General features: G+C 41.8%; 1 protein-coding gene across 3 annotated transcripts in view; it reads right to left on the bottom strand.

Annotated features, from left to right (window-relative positions):
• The window catches only part of LOC141782119 (multiple epidermal growth factor-like domains protein 11), a 156109-nt gene that overhangs the window by 31370 nt on the left and 105549 nt on the right, over window positions 1–19190 (bottom strand). For all 3 annotated transcript variants that reach the window (XM_074658180.1, XM_074658162.1, XM_074658170.1), the window contains exons 10-14: window positions 16236–16448; window positions 15631–15805; window positions 6422–6542; window positions 3053–3216; window positions 2800–2902 (exon numbers count right to left, since the gene is read on the bottom strand). In XM_074658180.1, coding sequence (XP_074514281.1) covers window positions 2800–2902; window positions 3053–3216; window positions 6422–6542; window positions 15631–15805; window positions 16236–16448 — 776 coding nt within the window. The remainder of the gene's footprint in view (window positions 1–2799; window positions 2903–3052; window positions 3217–6421; window positions 6543–15630; window positions 15806–16235; window positions 16449–19190) is intronic.

Here is a 19190-nt window from a genome sequence, read left to right as displayed (position 1 = left end):
ACAAGCTCACCGCTACCTTTTAATATAAAAACAGACAGACAGACAGACAGACGGACAGAGTAAGAACAGTGTATTAGCAAATACAGTATTATCTCCTCCTCCTCCTCCTCCTCCTCCTCCTCCTCCTCCTCCTCCTCCTCCTCCTCCTCCTCCTCCTCTCTGCAGCCCGGCGTATCTGCAGCTCATTAGAAACTTCCTTTGACATAGAATATGAGAGAATATGAGAGTGGGGCGCAGGCGGCCATTATAACTCAATTAATAAACTACCTCTGAGCCACAAAGTGGGTGAAAATCAGATTCGTTAGGCTGTGAAGTTAAAACAAAGGGAGGTGGAGGACGAGGAGGTGGAGGACGAGATCCGAGGCAGATGCTTGTTGCGCTACATTACGCTGTAAAGTTTAGGCAGAGCTAACACGTAGTACTCATCTCCCAAGTGGCAGCAGCACGGAAAGATAATTAAAAAATACGACTTGACACAAATAATATGAATGCTTCTGACCTGATTCAGTTCACGTAACGCTCTCGACACTGAAAAGGTTTAAAGCAAATGAAAGCTTAAAAGTTTTGCGGTGCTGAAAGTATATCCAACCATCTTATTCCTCTTCATAAACACGTGTCCCAGTTCTACGCTACATACGTATTCTAGTTCCTGAGGTTCGAGTACGTGCTGTGACACAATTCAGTAAACTCACAGATGTCAGAATGCAAAAAACTAAACTCTCCTGGATTCTGAGAGTGGAGTCGATGCACACTATTGTCCCACAATGCCGCTCTCAGAAGAAAGGAAGGAGGCGATCACACTTGCAAAAGTAAAAGTCCCTCGAAGTGTATGATTCAACTTTTTTTCCCATCCCATGGTCTAGTGTTAAAAAAGTTAACAAAAATCACAATAAATTGCCAAAAAACGTGCTTATTTAAAGAAAATCTAAAATGTTTTACTAAACTAAACTAAGTAGTTTTCTTGCATTTGTTTTGTTTCAATTCACAACGTTAACTACGTGTTTAAAACTGCGGCCGCAATCCAAGAGAAAATATGTTTCCCTTGAACCGTAATGGAGAATACAGTTTAGTTTTATGGGAACGTAACTTTGTAGGAGACAAAGTATAGCACAAAGTCATAAACAGCTGTGGAGTGTTTTGATGTCTGATAAACCTTCAAGCTCCTGTATCTGTTTATTAAAACATTTTCTTTACTTCTTCAAACCAAATGTATTAAGTTACTTTAATTTTTTGGTCTAAACTTTGATGTAGATATTAATCAATATATTGAAGTTCCTCCCAGTGCCAAGTCATTACCAGTTCTCCCTCCGACTGTGAGTTAAAACGCTCCTTTTCCATATTCATCAGCTCATATCGATCACTGCTCATCACCACTCTTCTGATTGACGATTAATGGGTAAAAGAAGCAGAGCTACAACTTGAACATTGACATGTCACTGATGAGGATGTTGATTTACAGTAAAGAAAAAAGTCTCCCATTAAAAAAACTCAAGCCAAGCTTTCAAACTCATCCAATATTCAATCTTTCTTTTTATTCTCAGGGGGAGCTATAATGTGGGAATAATTATGGCGTAACTTCTGGTGAGGTAGCGGAAGTCCCTTAGACTAGTCCAGAGGTCAGCAACCTGCGGCTCCAGAGCCACATGATGCTCTTTAGCTCCTCTCCAGCGGCTCCCTGTGGACTTTTAAAAAAGGAAATGAATAACTGTTTTTTGTTTATATTTTCATTTTTATTTATCATTGTTGTAGGTCTATGGTACGACGGTACGACGGTACGACGGAGTATTAGGGCCACATTGAGGAAAAAAATAAATCTGAGATTTAGAGAATAAAGTCATAATATTATAAAGTAGTAATTTTACGTGTTATGACTTTATTCTCGTATATTATGATTTTTTCCCCTCAATGTGGCCCTAATACTCCGTAGTACATTGTCTCTTTGGCCCTGCATTAGACTTAAATACTATATACTTAGACTATAAACTGTGTTACCTTCATCAAAATGATCAAATGTTTTTCGGCTCCAGACAGATTTTTTTTTGTGCTTAAAATGGCTCTTTTGATAGTAAAGGTTGCTGACCCAAGCCAACGGAGGAAAACCCGTCTCCTACTCTGTGGTTGGGCTATAAAGAGCAGCGGAGAAGAGACGTTGGGTCCTTAAAGGAGTGACAGCAGAGCCAGGAGAACATCAGGTATCTCATGTGTAGGGAGGATGCAGCATTGTAGCGTCTGTTTAATGACAGACAGTTACTTTGACTATTTTCTGTACAGTTTAAAATGTAAGGCAGGTTATGGCACTGAGTGTAATTTAAGTACGGTTATCTGTGTAGAAAAAAACTAAACCTTGTTACTGTGGAAGTCCTGATCTGCCTCAGAGCTTTTCAGGTTGTTCATCTCTTCACCGTCTGAAGCAACGGCGTCAATAACGTAGCTAAACATGCTGGTGTAGGTTATCTGAGGCCACTTCTTCAGGTCGTCCTCCATCCCTCCACAGTAGAATGCAGAGCTATGATCACATTATCCTGTCTGAGCTGTAATAGGTTAGATTTATTTAATGAAATCGCTCTAGGAGAGAGGATTAGCGTTCGGTTACCACGGAAAACGCTAGGTCCGGTTCAGTGACAGGACGCGCCGGAAGTTGCGGCCATAATTCATGCAAAGCATCATGGGGGCTAGGAATAAGGTGGATAGATCTTAGTTGTATTGATTTGTTGTGGCAGCATTTGGGCCTTTGTTCCTGTTGCCAGCCGCCTGACCTTTGACTGTTTATTTATTTTAAACAGCGTCTGCGTGACTCACCTGTCCAACCCGTGAGACAGCGACAGAAGCCGGTCACCGGATCACAGCCGTCAGCGTTGACACAGTCACATCTCTCTCTGCAGTCCAGCCCGTATGATCCCTCCTAACAAGAGCCACAACACACCACCAGACGCCAGACTTGTCTTTAACTATTCATCACATACCGGAGAAGCAGTGTTTATCAATTTAGTTGAAGCCAAACCTCGAAACCTTTTCAGCAGTTTTTGTCACTCAAACAGAACTAATGACTCACGGGACACGGCAGGTCGCAGTACTCGTCCCTCCAGCCCGGAGAGCAGGTGCAGGTACCGTTGACGGGGTCGCAGGCCGCCCCGTTGGCACACTGACACGTCTGATTACAGCTCAGTCCCCAAGCACCGCTGGAGCAGGGGATGGAGCAGTCCACGCCCTGCCAACCTGGACGGAGACACACGGACAATTCAAACACTTTATATGAGTCTATCGTAGCTCATGTGCACCTCTGAAGCATCCTGTAACTTTTCATAGTTCTGTGCATCGTTTCCATCAGTCATGGTAGAGTAGTCTACAAAGTAAATGCTGAGGTCCGGGAACACGGTAATTGTTGTTGAATGCAGTTATTGAAGGTTGCTTTGGATAAAAAACGTCAGCTAAATAACTGTAATGTAGTATTGTAACTTTCCCGGATCTGTGCGTTTACTTTAAATGCACCCTAAAAAATTAATCGGAAGCAGATAATACTTTCAATGTTGCCACCAACAATAATAATAAGTAGCTTAAAATCCAAAGTGATATTATTTAATACATAATATCAAAATATAAATATATATATTTTAAGAGTTTCTATTTTCATCAGGACCTGGAAGGAATTGGCATGAATGAAGTAGTTATTTATTGAGGACGGAACCTGACAAAATAAAAAAAAAAAAATTAATAAATAAATAAATAAATGTCATTAAGTGTTGCAAAATTAATATTAAACATAAAGGTAGGCATTAATTAATTGATAAAATTTGACATAAATTAATATTTCTGTTTTAATTTGCTCCTTTATTTATTTATCTTTGTATTAATTCCCTTATTTGTTTACTCTTCTATTTAATTTCCCCTATTATTTATTTATTTTCATTACATTTTAAAAATATTTATTTATTTTTTGCATTTATTTTTTTATTTATTTTTAAATGTATGTATTTATTAATGTATTCATGCATTTCATTATCTATTTATTTTTTTCTGCATAATTTTCCCTTTGCATTTCAACCCTTATTTATTTCCTCACATTTTATCCATTAATTAATGTCAAAATTAATTTTTAATATTATTTAAATTTACATTTATTTATTTATCAAGTCATTTATTTCTTTAATCATTTCTTTTTTATTTTGGCTTTATATTTTCCTCCATAGTTATTGCAGTCAAGTTAATGTTACAGTATATTTATATTAGTTTGTTATCTTCCGGCTTTATTTGAATGTGATTCTCCAGATTGTTTTCTTTTTTTATGATTTTTGCTCTTTGTGTTTCTATTTTGTTCTTGATGGTTTTTAAAACGTGGACGCACTGGAGCAGCCTGGTGGCCTCGGGGGTTTTAGGCGCCAATCAACGTCTATGGTTCACATCCGGTCACGGACGTTTGTTACATATCAATCCTCGTCTCTCTCTCTCCCCATTTTTCTGTCATCTCTCGACTGTCTGCTTTCTAATAAAGTCTGTGGACATGTTGATGTTGGAGGCGTTTCTCCGCTATGAATTACACATGTCTTTAAACACTTGTCTAATACAGTATTTATCTCATTTCACTTTTTACTGGCTTTTATCCGAAAGACGCCAACGTGTGCTGAAACATTGATACTTAGAATTATAAATAAACAAGTGCGTGCGTTAGTGCGTGTCCTGATTTCCCCTCCTTCCTTCAGTGTAATTTCTTTAACACAAAAAATGTGTCGAACATCCTTTTGATATGCCGACCAGCCGGACCCCCCGCCTCCTCAAGCCTCTTTAGGAATAACACGTAGTCCTAACAGTACACTGAAGTGGATCAGATGTTTGCTCTACGAGCATCTCATGTTCAATAACGTCTTTTAACCAGTCTGAACTTCTCCCCGGTACGTTTCCCCCTCTCCGTGGCTCTGAGAGAAAGGAAAAGGAAATTGGGGTTCGCAGGGTGAAGACAGACACCCACTTGTTCCAGCTCTCAGGCCCCTGGCCCCGTGCTCTGCCTCAGATGTCTCTCCACTTTAATTACCCATATTCCCCACGAGGTTCAGCGGTGCATAAATATTTAAGGATGCTGATATTGAGAGATATTAAGCAAGTGAAGTGGAGAACATAATACGAAATAAGAACAAGTTTTGCACATCGTTAAGGTGGGCTCTTCTACACTTTCTGGACAGTCAGGAGTTTCACAGGTGAGTTTAGAGAAGCGGAGAAAAACAAAATGATATTAAAATTCACCAAAAGCAAAAATAGCTGAGAAGTCCTGCCAGACAACACAAAGTGGAAATCGGACAAAGAACTGTAAAACAAATCACATTTCTGTGCTCTTTGGATTTCTTAGTGGATAACACATCAATATTTCCCTCTGACTTGTGGAGTAGAGGGAAAAAGTGGCACAAAATGGAAAAACTCAAGTAAAGTACAAGTACCTTGAATTTGTAGTTAAGTACAGTACTTAAGTAAATATACTACCAGTGCTGTTACACCTAAATAAAATCCTGTGTTAACACTTATACAATCGATCAGCTGATTTAAAATGTACTGTACTTAGTTTGTTTATATCTGATTTCACGCCAAATAGGTAATACAACAAACTAATATATGACATTTAAAGTCCGACTGAAATCACATTTAGTCATCCCCTTCTCTTCAGTGAAAACATGGTAGACATTTTTAAAAAAATTATTTCTAGAGAGAGAAACTCTGGAGTCTGTAGCGTGACTGCTTCAGGCCGACTTGTTCAGAAAGCTCTGTTCAGACTTTGACAATCATCTATGTAATCGTTAGTGTGCTACACCTGTGATTTTATAGTAAATCTGAGCTCTCTGTATTTACCGTAGTAGTAGTAACTCTTCTTTCAGAGGTAGTGAGGAGCACTTCTTGTTCAGCCCATTTCACTCAGTTAGGAACTTAAGGTTAGAAACCAGTGGTGGAAAGTAACAAAGTACATTTACTCAGTATTATTTTAAGTAAAATTTGAGTTACTTATACTTTCTACGAGACTACACGTCAGAAACTAATATTGTACTTTTTATTCCGCTGCTTTTACCTAACAGATAAAGTTACTGGTTACTTTATTAAACTATAGTTCCCAACATTTTTGTCTAGTCACCTCACACAAAAAAGCAGTGTATTTGAGTCTCCTTATCACGTTTCTGATGTCTCTGAGATGGTAGCAGTTCCACCAAAGAGACATTTCTCTTCTAAACTTCTCAGATGGTTTCATTTAAGACTCAGCATGCAGGACTTGTACTTGTATGTTTTTTACACTTTTATTGCTACTTTTACTTAAGTAAATAATCTGAGTACTTCTTCCACTACTGTTGTATGATGTACTGTGTTTTTGTTTCTTTGGTCATTGAGTTAAAAGCTGTAAGATTGGTAAATGAGTGATCTGTAACAGTGCGATGGAGGATCACTGAACCTTCTCTGCAGAAACAGGCGCCGTCGATGTGCGAGCAGTTGATCTCGTTGTGGCAGGAGCACGACGAGGTGCAGTTGATCCCGTAGAGGCCGGCGGGACAGCTGATGGAGCAGTCGTCACCCTGAACACAACGGACACAACGGACAAAGTGAAACTGATGGAAATGGAGTTCCTCAATATCCTCATTACATTTTTAAAGTACTTTTTCTACTTTCATTTATTACCCCAAAATTGATTGGACATCACAGACTTCTATCATCATGTTCTTCACTCTCAGACACTTTCACAATTTATTTTAATGATGAATTAATTTAATGACTAGAACACCTTGACACATTGAAGCTGCATCTTAAATTAATCTCCAGGTTCTCAGCTTTCAGATGATGAACACCACTTCTATGTGACATCTACTGTTGACCTGCTATCTCCCCCTAAAGACCTCCTGTCTCCCACCTCTACCGCTCTAAAAGAGAGGGCGGAATGGTAAGAGGTTAAATTCACAAATATCAATATTGGCCTCAATAATGGAGCATCGGTCTCTACTGCCCGTAATACTATGCAAATACAATGATACACACTGGACCTTTCTCTGGGACACTCAAAATTGATGAACATGCTACTGTTGTAAAAGCAGCAGGTCTGTATCTGAACTCAGTACACAGAGCACCACATTCACCCTCCGGCATCTTATTTGACTGTCTGATATCTATGCTTTAAATAAATTCCTCAAAAACTCCACATTAAAATAAAAAAAGTCCTACTTTCTACTAACAATCACACAGTGCATTGTGTCATATTTCATAGATGTGAAACCTTACACCCGTCAGCGTGCTACATAAATAAATGAATGTAAATGTAAAGATGTGTTTTCTTTATTTGCAGCATGTTGAGCTCTCTCTCTCTCTCTGCCCTCCGTTCATCACACTCCAAAGAGGCGTTTCATGATGACTGCAGCCCTCGTTCACTGTCTGGGCTTCTTGTATTCTTCATGAGACGGCCCGCTCTGTTGTTGTGACTGTGTGCACAGGGTTTGAAGTTTTAGAAATAACGTGACTGACAGCGAGTTCTTCTCTCCCACCTCCTGCGGCTCGGCTGCAGGGAAGCGGGTCTTGTTTCGGGGGTTCGTCTTTAAATTCATTATAAGCCCACGACTGCTTTAAATTTGATGTCGGTGGCGGAGATGCAGCAAACAAGCGCATGCATTATAGAGGTGAGAGACGATCATCGCTGATGGCGTCCCTGCAGAGAAACACGGTGTCTGTGCTTGTCCAATCAATGGAGGACACGGTCAGAAGACAGCTTGGCATTAGCAGGACGTCTAACCTTATTCTCTCGCCGTGAAACGAGCTCCACATAAACCCGAAACCTCCAGCACGCCGTCGCATTGATCAGGACCTTCAACATATAAACTGTGCTAATTAAAGCTGCCTGCTTCCAACCTGCTGCCTTTAAATTGCTATTAATCTAATATTCACAAAGCCAGCCAAATGTGCAAAGACAGGAGAAGAGAGAAGCCTTATTAAAAAGTTGGTGAATTAAGGACTAAAAAAAAAAGCCTTTAATAAATAACGTGTGCGGGCCCAATAAGGAAAATCATCAGGACTTCCCAGGGGGAGTAGGAGTTCAAACAGGAGACCTCGGAATAATAAATACACGTTGGATCAATGGCTCCTGATATTTATCATGCAATTATGAATTCCCAGATGTCGAGTGGAGCTTTATCAGCCGGTTGTTTTTATTGTTCTTATCTCAAATCCAAGATAAGAGACAATAAATAAATAAACAGGTTAGTTTTCTTCTTTAAAACTGGACTGAAACAGGATTAATTTAATCACTTTGGGGGGTAAATCACATTAATTACAGGCTCTTCTGTGGATCTGAGGAACGTGTTATGAGGCCAGCAGGCTGTTAACCCTCTCAATACACACACACAGCTTCCAGATGTGAACGGGTAACAGTGTGAGTGTGGAGCAGAGGGTTGCTGGTTAGATAAAGGTTACAAAAAACTACTTTTATGATTTTGAAATCCATTTTTTAATCGATATATTTGCTTAATTTGAGTCTCTGTGGAGGTAGAAGGAAGTTACCGCTTTTATTGTTGTAGTCTGAGTAACGTGACGTCATATTAGTTCCGTATCTGTCAACCAAAACAAACCACAGCGAGCTGAAATTAGAAACCGTTGGAGGGTCAGCGTGGATACGACCTGCACCCTCACATGTTAAATCCAGCGTGGTAAACACTACACATCCAGTAAAGGATGGAAACACTTTGGGTTTCACACATTGACAGGAAAAGCAGAGCTAGACAGAGCAGAGCTAAAGCTGCACGCTAACTCTGTCACGGACAGGAAACGTTATCATATCGCGGTAACGTTGCGGTCGAGCCGGCCGTCAGCCAGTGTGACGCGTTTCCAGTCAAAGCCAACAGCAAACGCCTGCCAGCGTGTTGGAGTTCTTCTTCCTCGTGTCCAGCCATCTTCTATATCACGTCTTTCCAGTGGTGTTGGAGTTTATCAGAGGTCGCGCTCGGTTAACGAGGACATCCTGTCAAATACGTGGCTCAGATACTTTGTTGGTTATTTTATTATTTTATAAATAAATCTACAAAAGCATTACAGCTACAATCCGATGAGTGAAAAACAAAAGCACATTCATAGGACTATAGAAGTAAATAAATCAATTTAATTGAGTTATCTAGAAGCATGCAGGCTCACCATACAGACGCAACATATTGATTTCAACTGATCTCAACATAGATCTAAACCGTGCACTACAGTATGTTTCTGAAAACATCTGAGGAGAGAAATAGGCATTAACGTAACATAATATTGATTCATATTTGATCAGCGCTGCCTAGTTTGACCGTTTGGTCGGAGTTCACGAGTGATTGACAGCTGCTCAGAGACCGCAGCCGGACGGCAGACCTCAGATCAGCTCTGATTGGTTGTTTTCCTCCGGTCTGTGAAATCTTGTAGATGCCGTTAGGAGCACCGGAGGACACAGACGCACATGATTTTTTTAAGATTACCTGTCTCATGTACTACTGTGAGGATATAGTGACGTTTTATAAATTATAGTTTTTGCTCCATTTCTACCCGCTGCAGCTTTAATTCAGCGAGCTATTTCCGTGTTGTTTCCGTCTCCTCTCTGTGTCTCCAGATCATCTGCCTGCCTGTCTGCCAGCTAACCCTCCAGCCACTTCAGCCTGCCCACGCCACTCACCCTCATCCACCCGTCCTGCCAAGTCTGTCTTCCACCACCACCATCACCCCCCCGTTGCCCGCTGCCCTCTGCCTCAGCCAGCCATCATCTCCTCTCCACTCCTCCGTTCCCTCTGGTCTAACAATAAACCATCAACAACTTCACCTGAATCTGCTCTGAGTCCGTGTCCTGTGTTTGGGTCCATCTTTCTACATCACAGCTCAAAAAACAAGACAGAGTGTATGTCTGGACCGTGTACAGTCAGTCTGTGAGTTTGTGGCTCAGTTGTTCCACTAATAGTCAGTGGTCATGTCTATAATGTTAAATCCAGCGCTATATGTCCACCAGGTCCGGCGAGGACACTAGAGGACGCGCTGCTCCTCTCAGCTGGCCATGCATGTACCTTATCATTGAGAGCACCTGATTGGTCCCTGGTTTTCAAACAGGAAACAACATGGCGGCGAGTTATTCCGTCTAATCAATCCACCAAAATCTACTTTTCAAAACATTTTAAGCGACAAATAGTCCATGCCTCTGCTGAATCTGGTTTCATTTTAGAACTAGATCGCCTAGTTTGACAGCCTGGGCCAAGTTTAGTGAGCTGGACGCGTCACGCTGGACGGGCTCAAAGTTGAAAAATCGCAACTTTATGTAAATACAGACCCTCTCCAACAATGGAAAGTGTTGAGACGCCTTCCGTCACTGGATCTGGTGGAAATGCGCCGATAGAGGAACACTCCGCCGGTGAGTGGAACCAAAAACCCCCCCCCAAAAAAGCATTTTAAATCCTGCATTGTTTACATAAATGTTCACTAGCTCGCAGTCTTCTTCTTCTTCACTGCCTCTGCTGGCACATTGCTGCATTTCTTGGTGCATCAGTGGAATACTGTGACACTATTGGTAGGACCGTGTATCACGTCACCAGCGTGAATGTGCATGAATCAATCGGGAACTGCTCCATGGCGCTACTAGAGGTGAAAAACGCCAAAGGGAACCTTTAAACAATGAATTCTAGGGATGCACCGATACTGTGCTCATGTACTCGTACTCACAAAACGGCTCCGATACAACGGCACCGATACCACTCACTCTCCACCTCTCCGACAGTGCGAGCAAGACGGGCCCGTGGTGCGCTCCCATCTCAGCCGGCGCACGCCAGCCCTCACTTTCATTGTGCCACAGGGTTTTGCTTGGTGACTCCTTGGTCCGTGTTTCAAGACGAGTCGGCTGGGTTGCAGACATCGCCGCAGACCCCTGGTGCCTTTTACGTGGGCCGAGCCCCGCCCTGTTGGCACGACGCAGTTGGGGCGCACTGAGGACAGTTCGCCCGGTCGACAGTCGCACCGGGAGCAGGGGGCCCCGTCCCACCCCGGCGGGAGAGAGGATGAGCACTATGCCCACGGCCCCGGGAAGCACCTTCGCCCCGAGCCTTTCCAAGCCGACCTAGAGCCGGTCGCGGCACACCGCCTCGTATGCGGGACTCCCCAGCCTGCCGTGTGTCGCTCACACCCTCCAGCTGGCTGTTAACGAGGGTCTTTAGGCACAGAGAAGTACTCGTATCGGTACTCGGTATCGGAGAGTACCCAAATGTAAGTACTTGTACTTGTACTCGGTCTGAAAAAAAAAGTGGTATCGGTGCATCCCTATTAATTAATCTAGAAGCAAATACAAACTGTTACAGCATCAGAGCGGTTTAGAGACGGAAAATAACTGTAAATAGTTTGGAGGAAAACTTTCTGTGATTCTTCACTTTCCCCTGAATCCAACACTTCCTCATGACATGACACATCAGAACTGTAGATTTCAAACTCTGGCTCAGCGTTCCTCGTGTTTGCAGATATCGATCGAAACTGTCCAGAGCGGTGACAATACCACGTAGAAATTCTGTTTAAAGCCGAGTTTCTCGTCCACGCAGTGACACATAAGAGGTAGCAAACAGCGAGTTACCAGCACAGCATCAATTCCCTTTAAAACCAACAACGCTCGGCGGAGAGCAACACATCTATCTGAATTCAGCTGCTACGAACCAAACGGACATTCATCGGCGGCGCTCGTCTCGCTTTCATCTGCTGAAAAAATCCCTGATGTTCTCAGTCCAATTATCAAAGTCCCTGTCATCTCTGTGCTCCTAAGGTGTCTCATCTCCGCTCTCCGCTCAGTCACTGTGAGATCAGTCAACGCACCGGGAGGGCCGGCGGGCCGCAGAGTCTCTCCAGTTACTGCTGCACACACCAGTCACAAACCACACACACAGCTACATGTTACTCCAATATGAACACGAGCCTGGCCTGAAGCTATCCAACGCTATTATCTGAAGTTGCCTCCAATAAATCTAACATTTACCTTTAATCCTGATTCTGCTTTTAACTCAAGTTTTTAACCTAAACAACAGAACACTAATCCTTACTGTGGTTATGTTGAGTGTTCACACTGAAAATGTGGCAACAATTGAAAAGTCAGCATGCAAACTAAAAAACACTGAATCATAATAATTGCAATAGATCTCAACAGTGAAGTTCCAGAAGTGATAATCCCATTTATATTCTGAATGATTTTGATTATCAGCCATAATGTCGTAACCGTCCAAAGTAGACTTACTACGAGCTGTGAGACTGTGAACTGATGGTATATGTTTCTGTAGAAGTGTTTTAAAGAAAAACATGTTTTATTCACGATGCCATGGAGAAGTACTACACTACCCACAATCCTAAGTGTTACAGCGACGTCTCTGATTGGTGGAGCTCGCTGTTACGATGGAAATGTTTACCACACCCGTGAAAGGCTAGTGAGGGTACGTGCTCCTACGTGCTGCTCCGTCTAAGAGTATAGAAGCAAAGAGATGAAACCACTGCCGCCATTTTGGACTGAAAACGCTTATTATATTTATTATTTTATTGTTCAACACAGGTCATTCTGGTTGAATAAGACAATAGAATCGATTTTTTTTTTTACTTTTGTAAGGCACTTTTTAGGTGGACGTTTTACTGGTGTCTGGTAGTTGCTTTCAGTCGAAAATGGCAGAAGCGTAGCTCTGCTGCTGGACGCTGATGTTGAAATGGAACAAACAATTGACTTTCACTTCTCATCCATATACATTCTTTTAGCTTGTTTGGAAACTTTCTCTTATATCACAAAAAAAGTTCACCGAAACGTGTTTCTGAAAACATTTGAGGTGAGAGATAAGGTATGCAGCAGTTAGTTTAAATGTTTTTTGAAGTTTTCCAGAGGCGGCTGGTCGGCATTCGCAATGGTTCATGGGATGAGTAGTTCCTTCACTCTTAAAATAATTTCTGTATACCTTTTTTTTCCGTTTTCCAATTATTATTATTTTCTCTGAATCAAATGTTTTATGGTCACAATTCCTCTCATGGCTGGATGGCTTGGCTCCGTGCTTAAAACACTTTATATCAGGATTTTTTGAAACGTCAATGGAGTAAATTAATGTTCCAATATTCACTTCCAGAATCGGAGCTGTTCAAAAAGTGGGCATTTACTGTTGAGCTCAATGCACAATAGAAATAAGGGAGCAACGTAATACAGAAGTTGGAAGATTAAAAACAAACTGAGGACAGAGAAGCATTTAGCTAATGAAGCAAATAAAGCATCAAATTCTTTAAAACACTTCAAAAGTTGCAGCTTGTTTGACTTAAATGATTCTTTTATAGGAGAAAATGGTTTAGTTTTAGTTTATTTTGGACGTTTTCAACTTATACAGTGCAAATACACATAAGGAAAACAATAATAAGTAATTACTTTAGAAGTAATCAAAGCAAGTTTATGCTGACTGAAAAGGTGAAAAGGACTAAAAACAACCTCCTTGGAGGATGTTACAAACGTGGACTAAAGTGTAAATGTCCTGACGCATCGAGTTGGTCTCACAATGATAGCTAAACCCAAACTCACAAACACACGGAGATCTAGATAAAGTGAATCCACTCTTATTCCTGCTTACATACACAACCCTGCCCTCTCCTCCTCCTTCAGGTTGACCTATATCACGGGGTTTTGCACCTGCAGTAGCCTTTCTCCTTTACAAGCCCTGTATACTGTAACGCTCCGACTAAACCTGCAGAGTCAACAGCACCTGATAAATTAACCTCAGCATGTTGTAGAACATGTTCTATCTGCACCTGCACACATTATGTTCACATGTTGGCCGGACAGAGCCGCCTCTGAATCAGGGACCAGGACAAAGACACTAAACTCCAGCAGGATTTCAGTGAAGCTCATTTACACATGCAGTGATTTAGCTACCAGCTGTTGTTTCACTGTTCATTGAGGGATGTAGAGCAGATTTACAGGTGTGGAGGAGACTCAACAATATATTTTTTATTTGTCTGAATATTGTTTTAATTTACTTGGGAATAAAAAAGATTTATAAAACTGTCTTAAATTTGATTTCTAGCCATTGAAGCTGAATATTCCTGCTCAGGCTGTTCTCATCTATTGTTCGTAGCTGTACCATGAAAAAGTATTGCACTATAATCTGTACATAACTCACGTAACCAATTTGTTTGTTATCCACGTAATGGTGATCCAGGACAGGCGACGTAATAATAATAATAATAATATATTAGATTTATATAGCGCTTTATAGTATTCTCCCTACGCAGACTTAGTCGCTCTTTCTGTATACTACGTCACTCTGTCCTGTTAAAACATCTGGGGAAGTACGGAAGTTACGTGACTAATAAATCAACGATGACTTCTGGTTTCACACGGGACTCGAACAACGGTCTCCTGGGTGAAAGTCTGGTGTTTTTAACGCCAAAAACACACCAGAGCAGCGGCAAAGTGTGCCATGCAATGTCTAGAAAGTCTGGAGAGCTGCGGCGGCCGTTACCTGCAGCCAATCAGTAACCAGTTCCTGTGACTCCTGTGACATGTTGACCTGTGTTACAAAGAATTTCTTCCTGTCTGAAACACATGAACACGCCTCCCGGGCGCAGAAAAATTTAATTATTACTTTGCCGCAGCCCGGTGTGTTTTCGGCGTAAAAACACCGGACTTTGACCCAGGAGACCGCCGTTCGTGTCCCGTGTGAAACCAGAAGTCAACGTTGATTTATTTGGTACTTAAGTTACGCTACTTCCGTAATTATTTTGACCCAAATCACGATCTTTTCCTAAACATAACAACGTTTTGTTGCCTAAACACCACATGGGCTTGAACAGGCACACTGATCGCTTGTGTTTCTGGACATTCGTCGGAAAACGCACGAAAAATAACAAATTACTTTTCATAAGATAATTTGAACGGTTGAATGTGGAGACATCAACATTGGGACAGAATGGGAATTGGACGTTGTCTCTCTGATTCATTAGGCCTCCTGTTCAACTCTGCACACCGTCTCCAGCAGCAGCTCCTTGTGACCACTTAAAGAGAAACTATTTGATTTAATTGGTCTGTTTACTTTATGTTTATTAACAGAATGGTTCAAGTATTCAAAAGCAATCTCATGAAACACCTGCAGCTCCTGGTGTTAATTTGAGGCGGTGATGTGATTAGAATGATTCAGCAGCATGACATCATACTCGCCAACCTCCTGATTTTCCCCGCAGACTCCCGTCTTTCATCGCCCTCTCCCGGTTTCCTCTCGGTCTCACAATTCTCCCGTATTTTTTTAGCCTGTTTCTGGAACTGAACTGTGTGTATAATCCCTACTGTTTCAACAATAGAGCTACACCAAATGACTAAGATAGGCAGTCTATGCTCGCGACACAGTGCAGTTTGAGTTCATGTTTAAGCTGCGCTCGCCACAGCGTACAGCGCCCGAAGTTGGGCTTTACTCGATGCAGTGAAAAGAGAGAGAAATGGAGAGTAATAAGAGAAAGAAATACTCAAGCAGGAGCAAAAATAAAATAAAAAGTGGATGAATAATAGCTTATGAAGGTTCACCAGAAGTCACCAGAATGAAACAAAGTCTCTGAAACTCACATTTTTCTGGGTGTTGGCAAGTATGAATTAGATATGAATCACAGCGGCCGTGTTTGTGTTTGTGCACTTACTATGAACCCCGGAGCACACATACAAGCTCCGGTGATGCCGTCGCAGTCGGCTCCGTTGGCGCAGGCGCACAGCTCTCTGCATCCCTCGCCGTAGTAACCTGCCGGACAGGTCTCGTTACAGTAAAGCCCCGCCCATCCCGCTGCACAGGTGCACTCTCCGGACAGAGGGTGGCAGCTGAGAGGAGAGCAGAGGTCAGTCAGTGTAGTCAGAGTAAAGTTCATATTTTAATCTGCATGTGGAACAAACAAAAAAACAAGCACTGCGAGGACACAAAATGTCACCTTTCTTAGATTTAGGGGAAAAATGCAGCAACAATTAGAAGCCAGCGTATCTATCCTCACTACGTTTAGATCTGTGGTCTTGAGAAGAGACACTTTATGTACTGTATGTCGACTGATATTAGATTAAAATGTAATAGTTTCATGATGTACAGATCTCAAATGGAACGTTTTATGGATGATTTATCAGAGAAAGAACTGTAACGCTTGACATTGAAGAGCAAAGACATCTATCATTTGAGCGTTTACACTTGAAGAAGCAGTAATTCAGTCACAACCTTCCTCTATTCAGACCGGTGTATAAAAAGCAGAGCAGGTTTCAGTACCTGAGTGTGTTCGCAGCTTTGCAGGGGCAGTATTTGTCACAGATGAGTCCGTACAGGCCCGGGGGACAGAAGCGGTCCTGGCAGCTGGGGCCCTTAAAGCCCTCGTTGCACAGGCAGGCCCCGTTGATGTGGTAGCACTTGGCTCGGTTCTGACAGTCACACTTGTGGGCGCACTGCGGCCCGTAAGTGCCAACTGGGCATTCTTCCTGGCACCTGGGTTTAAAAACAATAACAGAGGAGCGGTGAGACGAGGTGTAGAGCATGATGGAGGAAATCTAGCTGGTTTAGATTGGAGTGTTTCTGGTCAAACTCGGTCAAATGAGAAAGGTTGCCTCTTAAATTATTTTTCGTGAATTGCAGGAAAAATGGTGTGTTTCTATTCTTTTATTGGCAACACCATGCTGCTGCCAGTGTTCCTGTTTGTATTTTGGATCGGGTGGAGTTCTCCTCAGGTCTGTTGAGGTCTGACCATCTTTGGATCCCGTCTGGATTGTTTTTTTTAACATGACTTTATGCATGTCAGGTTCTGGTGGGTTTTCCTGGGTTCTGTTTCAGATCAGGTCCAACATTTCTGACCCGTGTAGACCTCTGAAGACGTGTCTCAAATAATGTCAGACCTTCTTCAAATGCTAACATGGCTAGCTTTACTGGATTTATCTAAAACTAATGCTCTCTAAAATTACGATCTTCATGCATTTCTACTTTAGGGAGCACTTCTCACTCATCACTAACGTTCTCTGTCATTATATCCGCCTCATTTCAAGCCCTCCAGCTGAGGAAGAAAAGTGTCTGACTGAGAAATGTTCCTATGAAATTGTGACTCAGCAGGTAGAGCAAGTTGTGCACTAATCACAGGGTCAGGCCGGCAGCTTGCATGGGAGGGACTGCCACGGTGTGGAAATGGACAACTTGTGAAACGCCTTGGATAAAAGCATGGACTGCATTTATAGAGTGCTTTATAGTCATTTATACTTTTGTTTATACTGTTTGTGTGTTTAAATTCTATTACCAGGTTTTTGGAGTACAAGTTAGAGGTCTGTCAGTAAAACAAAAAATATGATAAGCAATGTAAAGATGATCTACATGTTATAATAAAAGTGAAAGTGTGACACCGGTAACCCGGAAGATAAACTCTAATGTTGCTTCTGTTTTCCATTACTGCTGATCAGATGATGCACTTTATTTTACCATGCACTTTAACCTTTGACTGCATAATTGCACTTTGAACTGCATTACTTGTATAATGATATTGCACATGTGGACTGACTATATCTATTTATTATGTATTTAATTATTTTTTATAATATTGTTTTAGATTGTCGTCTTAACTTTTTACTGCCCTTTAAGACAGTTTGCATACGACACTGGTCACTAACCTTATAGCTGTTGCTTTGTAGAGTACCCTATATTTAGAGACTGTCTTTAATGTGATGGGGAGTTGCAAACCCAATTCCATTGTACCTGTACAATGACAATAAAGGAAATCTAATCTAATCTAATGAAGGCAAATCAGGCAGAGCAGTAAAAACAAATAAAAAGAAAAAGCGTCATACTTTCTTTTCGGAAAAAGGTTGATTTTTCTGAGCTTTTGCGCCACGAAAAAAAAGCAAGAAACCAATCACGTTGCGCGGAACAGGTTGAGTTATGGCTATATTTATGTAACAAGAACACGAGTATCACTATTATTCAACGTTTAACCAGCAGAGCTGGATAGTTGTTGGACCCTGGTCGGAGCTGGTCGGAGCTGGCCGATGCTACGCTATGATTGGCCAGTCTGTGTTAGAGGGCTTTTAATTGAAGTTTTAGGGTAACAAGGTTTCTCTATGTTCCATGTAAACATCATATTGCATCGCTGCGGTCCAGATGATCCTTTAAACACACATTTACAATTCATAGAAAGATCAATGATTCTCCCAACAGTAAAAAGTGAGTGGTATCATCCCACACCGGCAGAGAGCTCTTCATCCTCCTCACAGATGACATGTAGCTGCACGTCACGTCCACTCACGCCATTATAAGGTCAACAGGCTACAACATTACACCGAGGCCCTGAGTGCTCTTTATAATGAGCACACACGGAACTGAATTAAATAGAGAAATTGTTTAAGTTAAAGTTAGACCGGCGTCTCGGCTTCATTCTCGACACGTCCGCCGGTTGAAACCATTAAGAAATAGACAAATCGCTCAATTAAACCGGCTCAGCGAGGATTTCTGTTTTGTGTCACGTTTAAATCATGCCGACTTCCTCAGGACTCTTATCTCGGCTAATTCCATTAGAACGTGGACGGGCTGGAGGAGAACTCAATCTAGGAATTATTCCATGTAGGCTAATTCACCTGTCTGGGGCCTAAATGAATGGAGGTAATTTGGCTCAATTGAGAGTAAAGATGGAGAGGGAGAGAGAGGAAGATGGACAGAGCTGCAGGTAGTCTTCTCCTGCTAATAGACAGCGTCGGAGGTGATGGAGGAAATAAAAGAGAAACTAAATGGCTCCTGGTTAAAATCTCCCACTTTCAGACCAAAAAAGAGCCCATTATCAATCAGAGAGCGTTAGTATGTGGGAGAGAGTACATTAACATATGACACCGAGCAGAAAGTCTTCATACTCTCTACCACATCGTATCTACGGCTCAAAGTTCACAATCTGTTTCTAATTCTGAGGACACAGCAGCAGTGTGAGATTCACATCATGTTGCATGACTCTGTTCCAATATAATATGTTGAAGGAGGGACGTCTTCAGGTCAACCGGGACTGACTTCAAAATGAGTTTGGGTTAGTTCATCTTTTGAATATTAGCTTTTTTGGGGCATTTAACCTTTAATTGATGAATGACAGTAGACAGAGACGAGACAGATACAGTGGTGGAAGAAGTACTCAGATCTTTTACTTAAAGGTGCCATATTATAAAAAAGTGAGATTTTCATGTCTTTTATATTATAAAGCAGGTTTAAGTG

The sequence above is a fragment of the Sebastes fasciatus genome, chromosome 2 (assembly GCF_043250625.1).
Source record: "Sebastes fasciatus isolate fSebFas1 chromosome 2, fSebFas1.pri, whole genome shotgun sequence".
NCBI lineage: Eukaryota > Metazoa > Chordata > Actinopteri > Perciformes > Sebastidae > Sebastes > Sebastes fasciatus.
The sequence above is the reverse complement of the archived record's forward strand: the minus strand, read 5'-3'. Positions and strand labels throughout refer to the sequence as shown.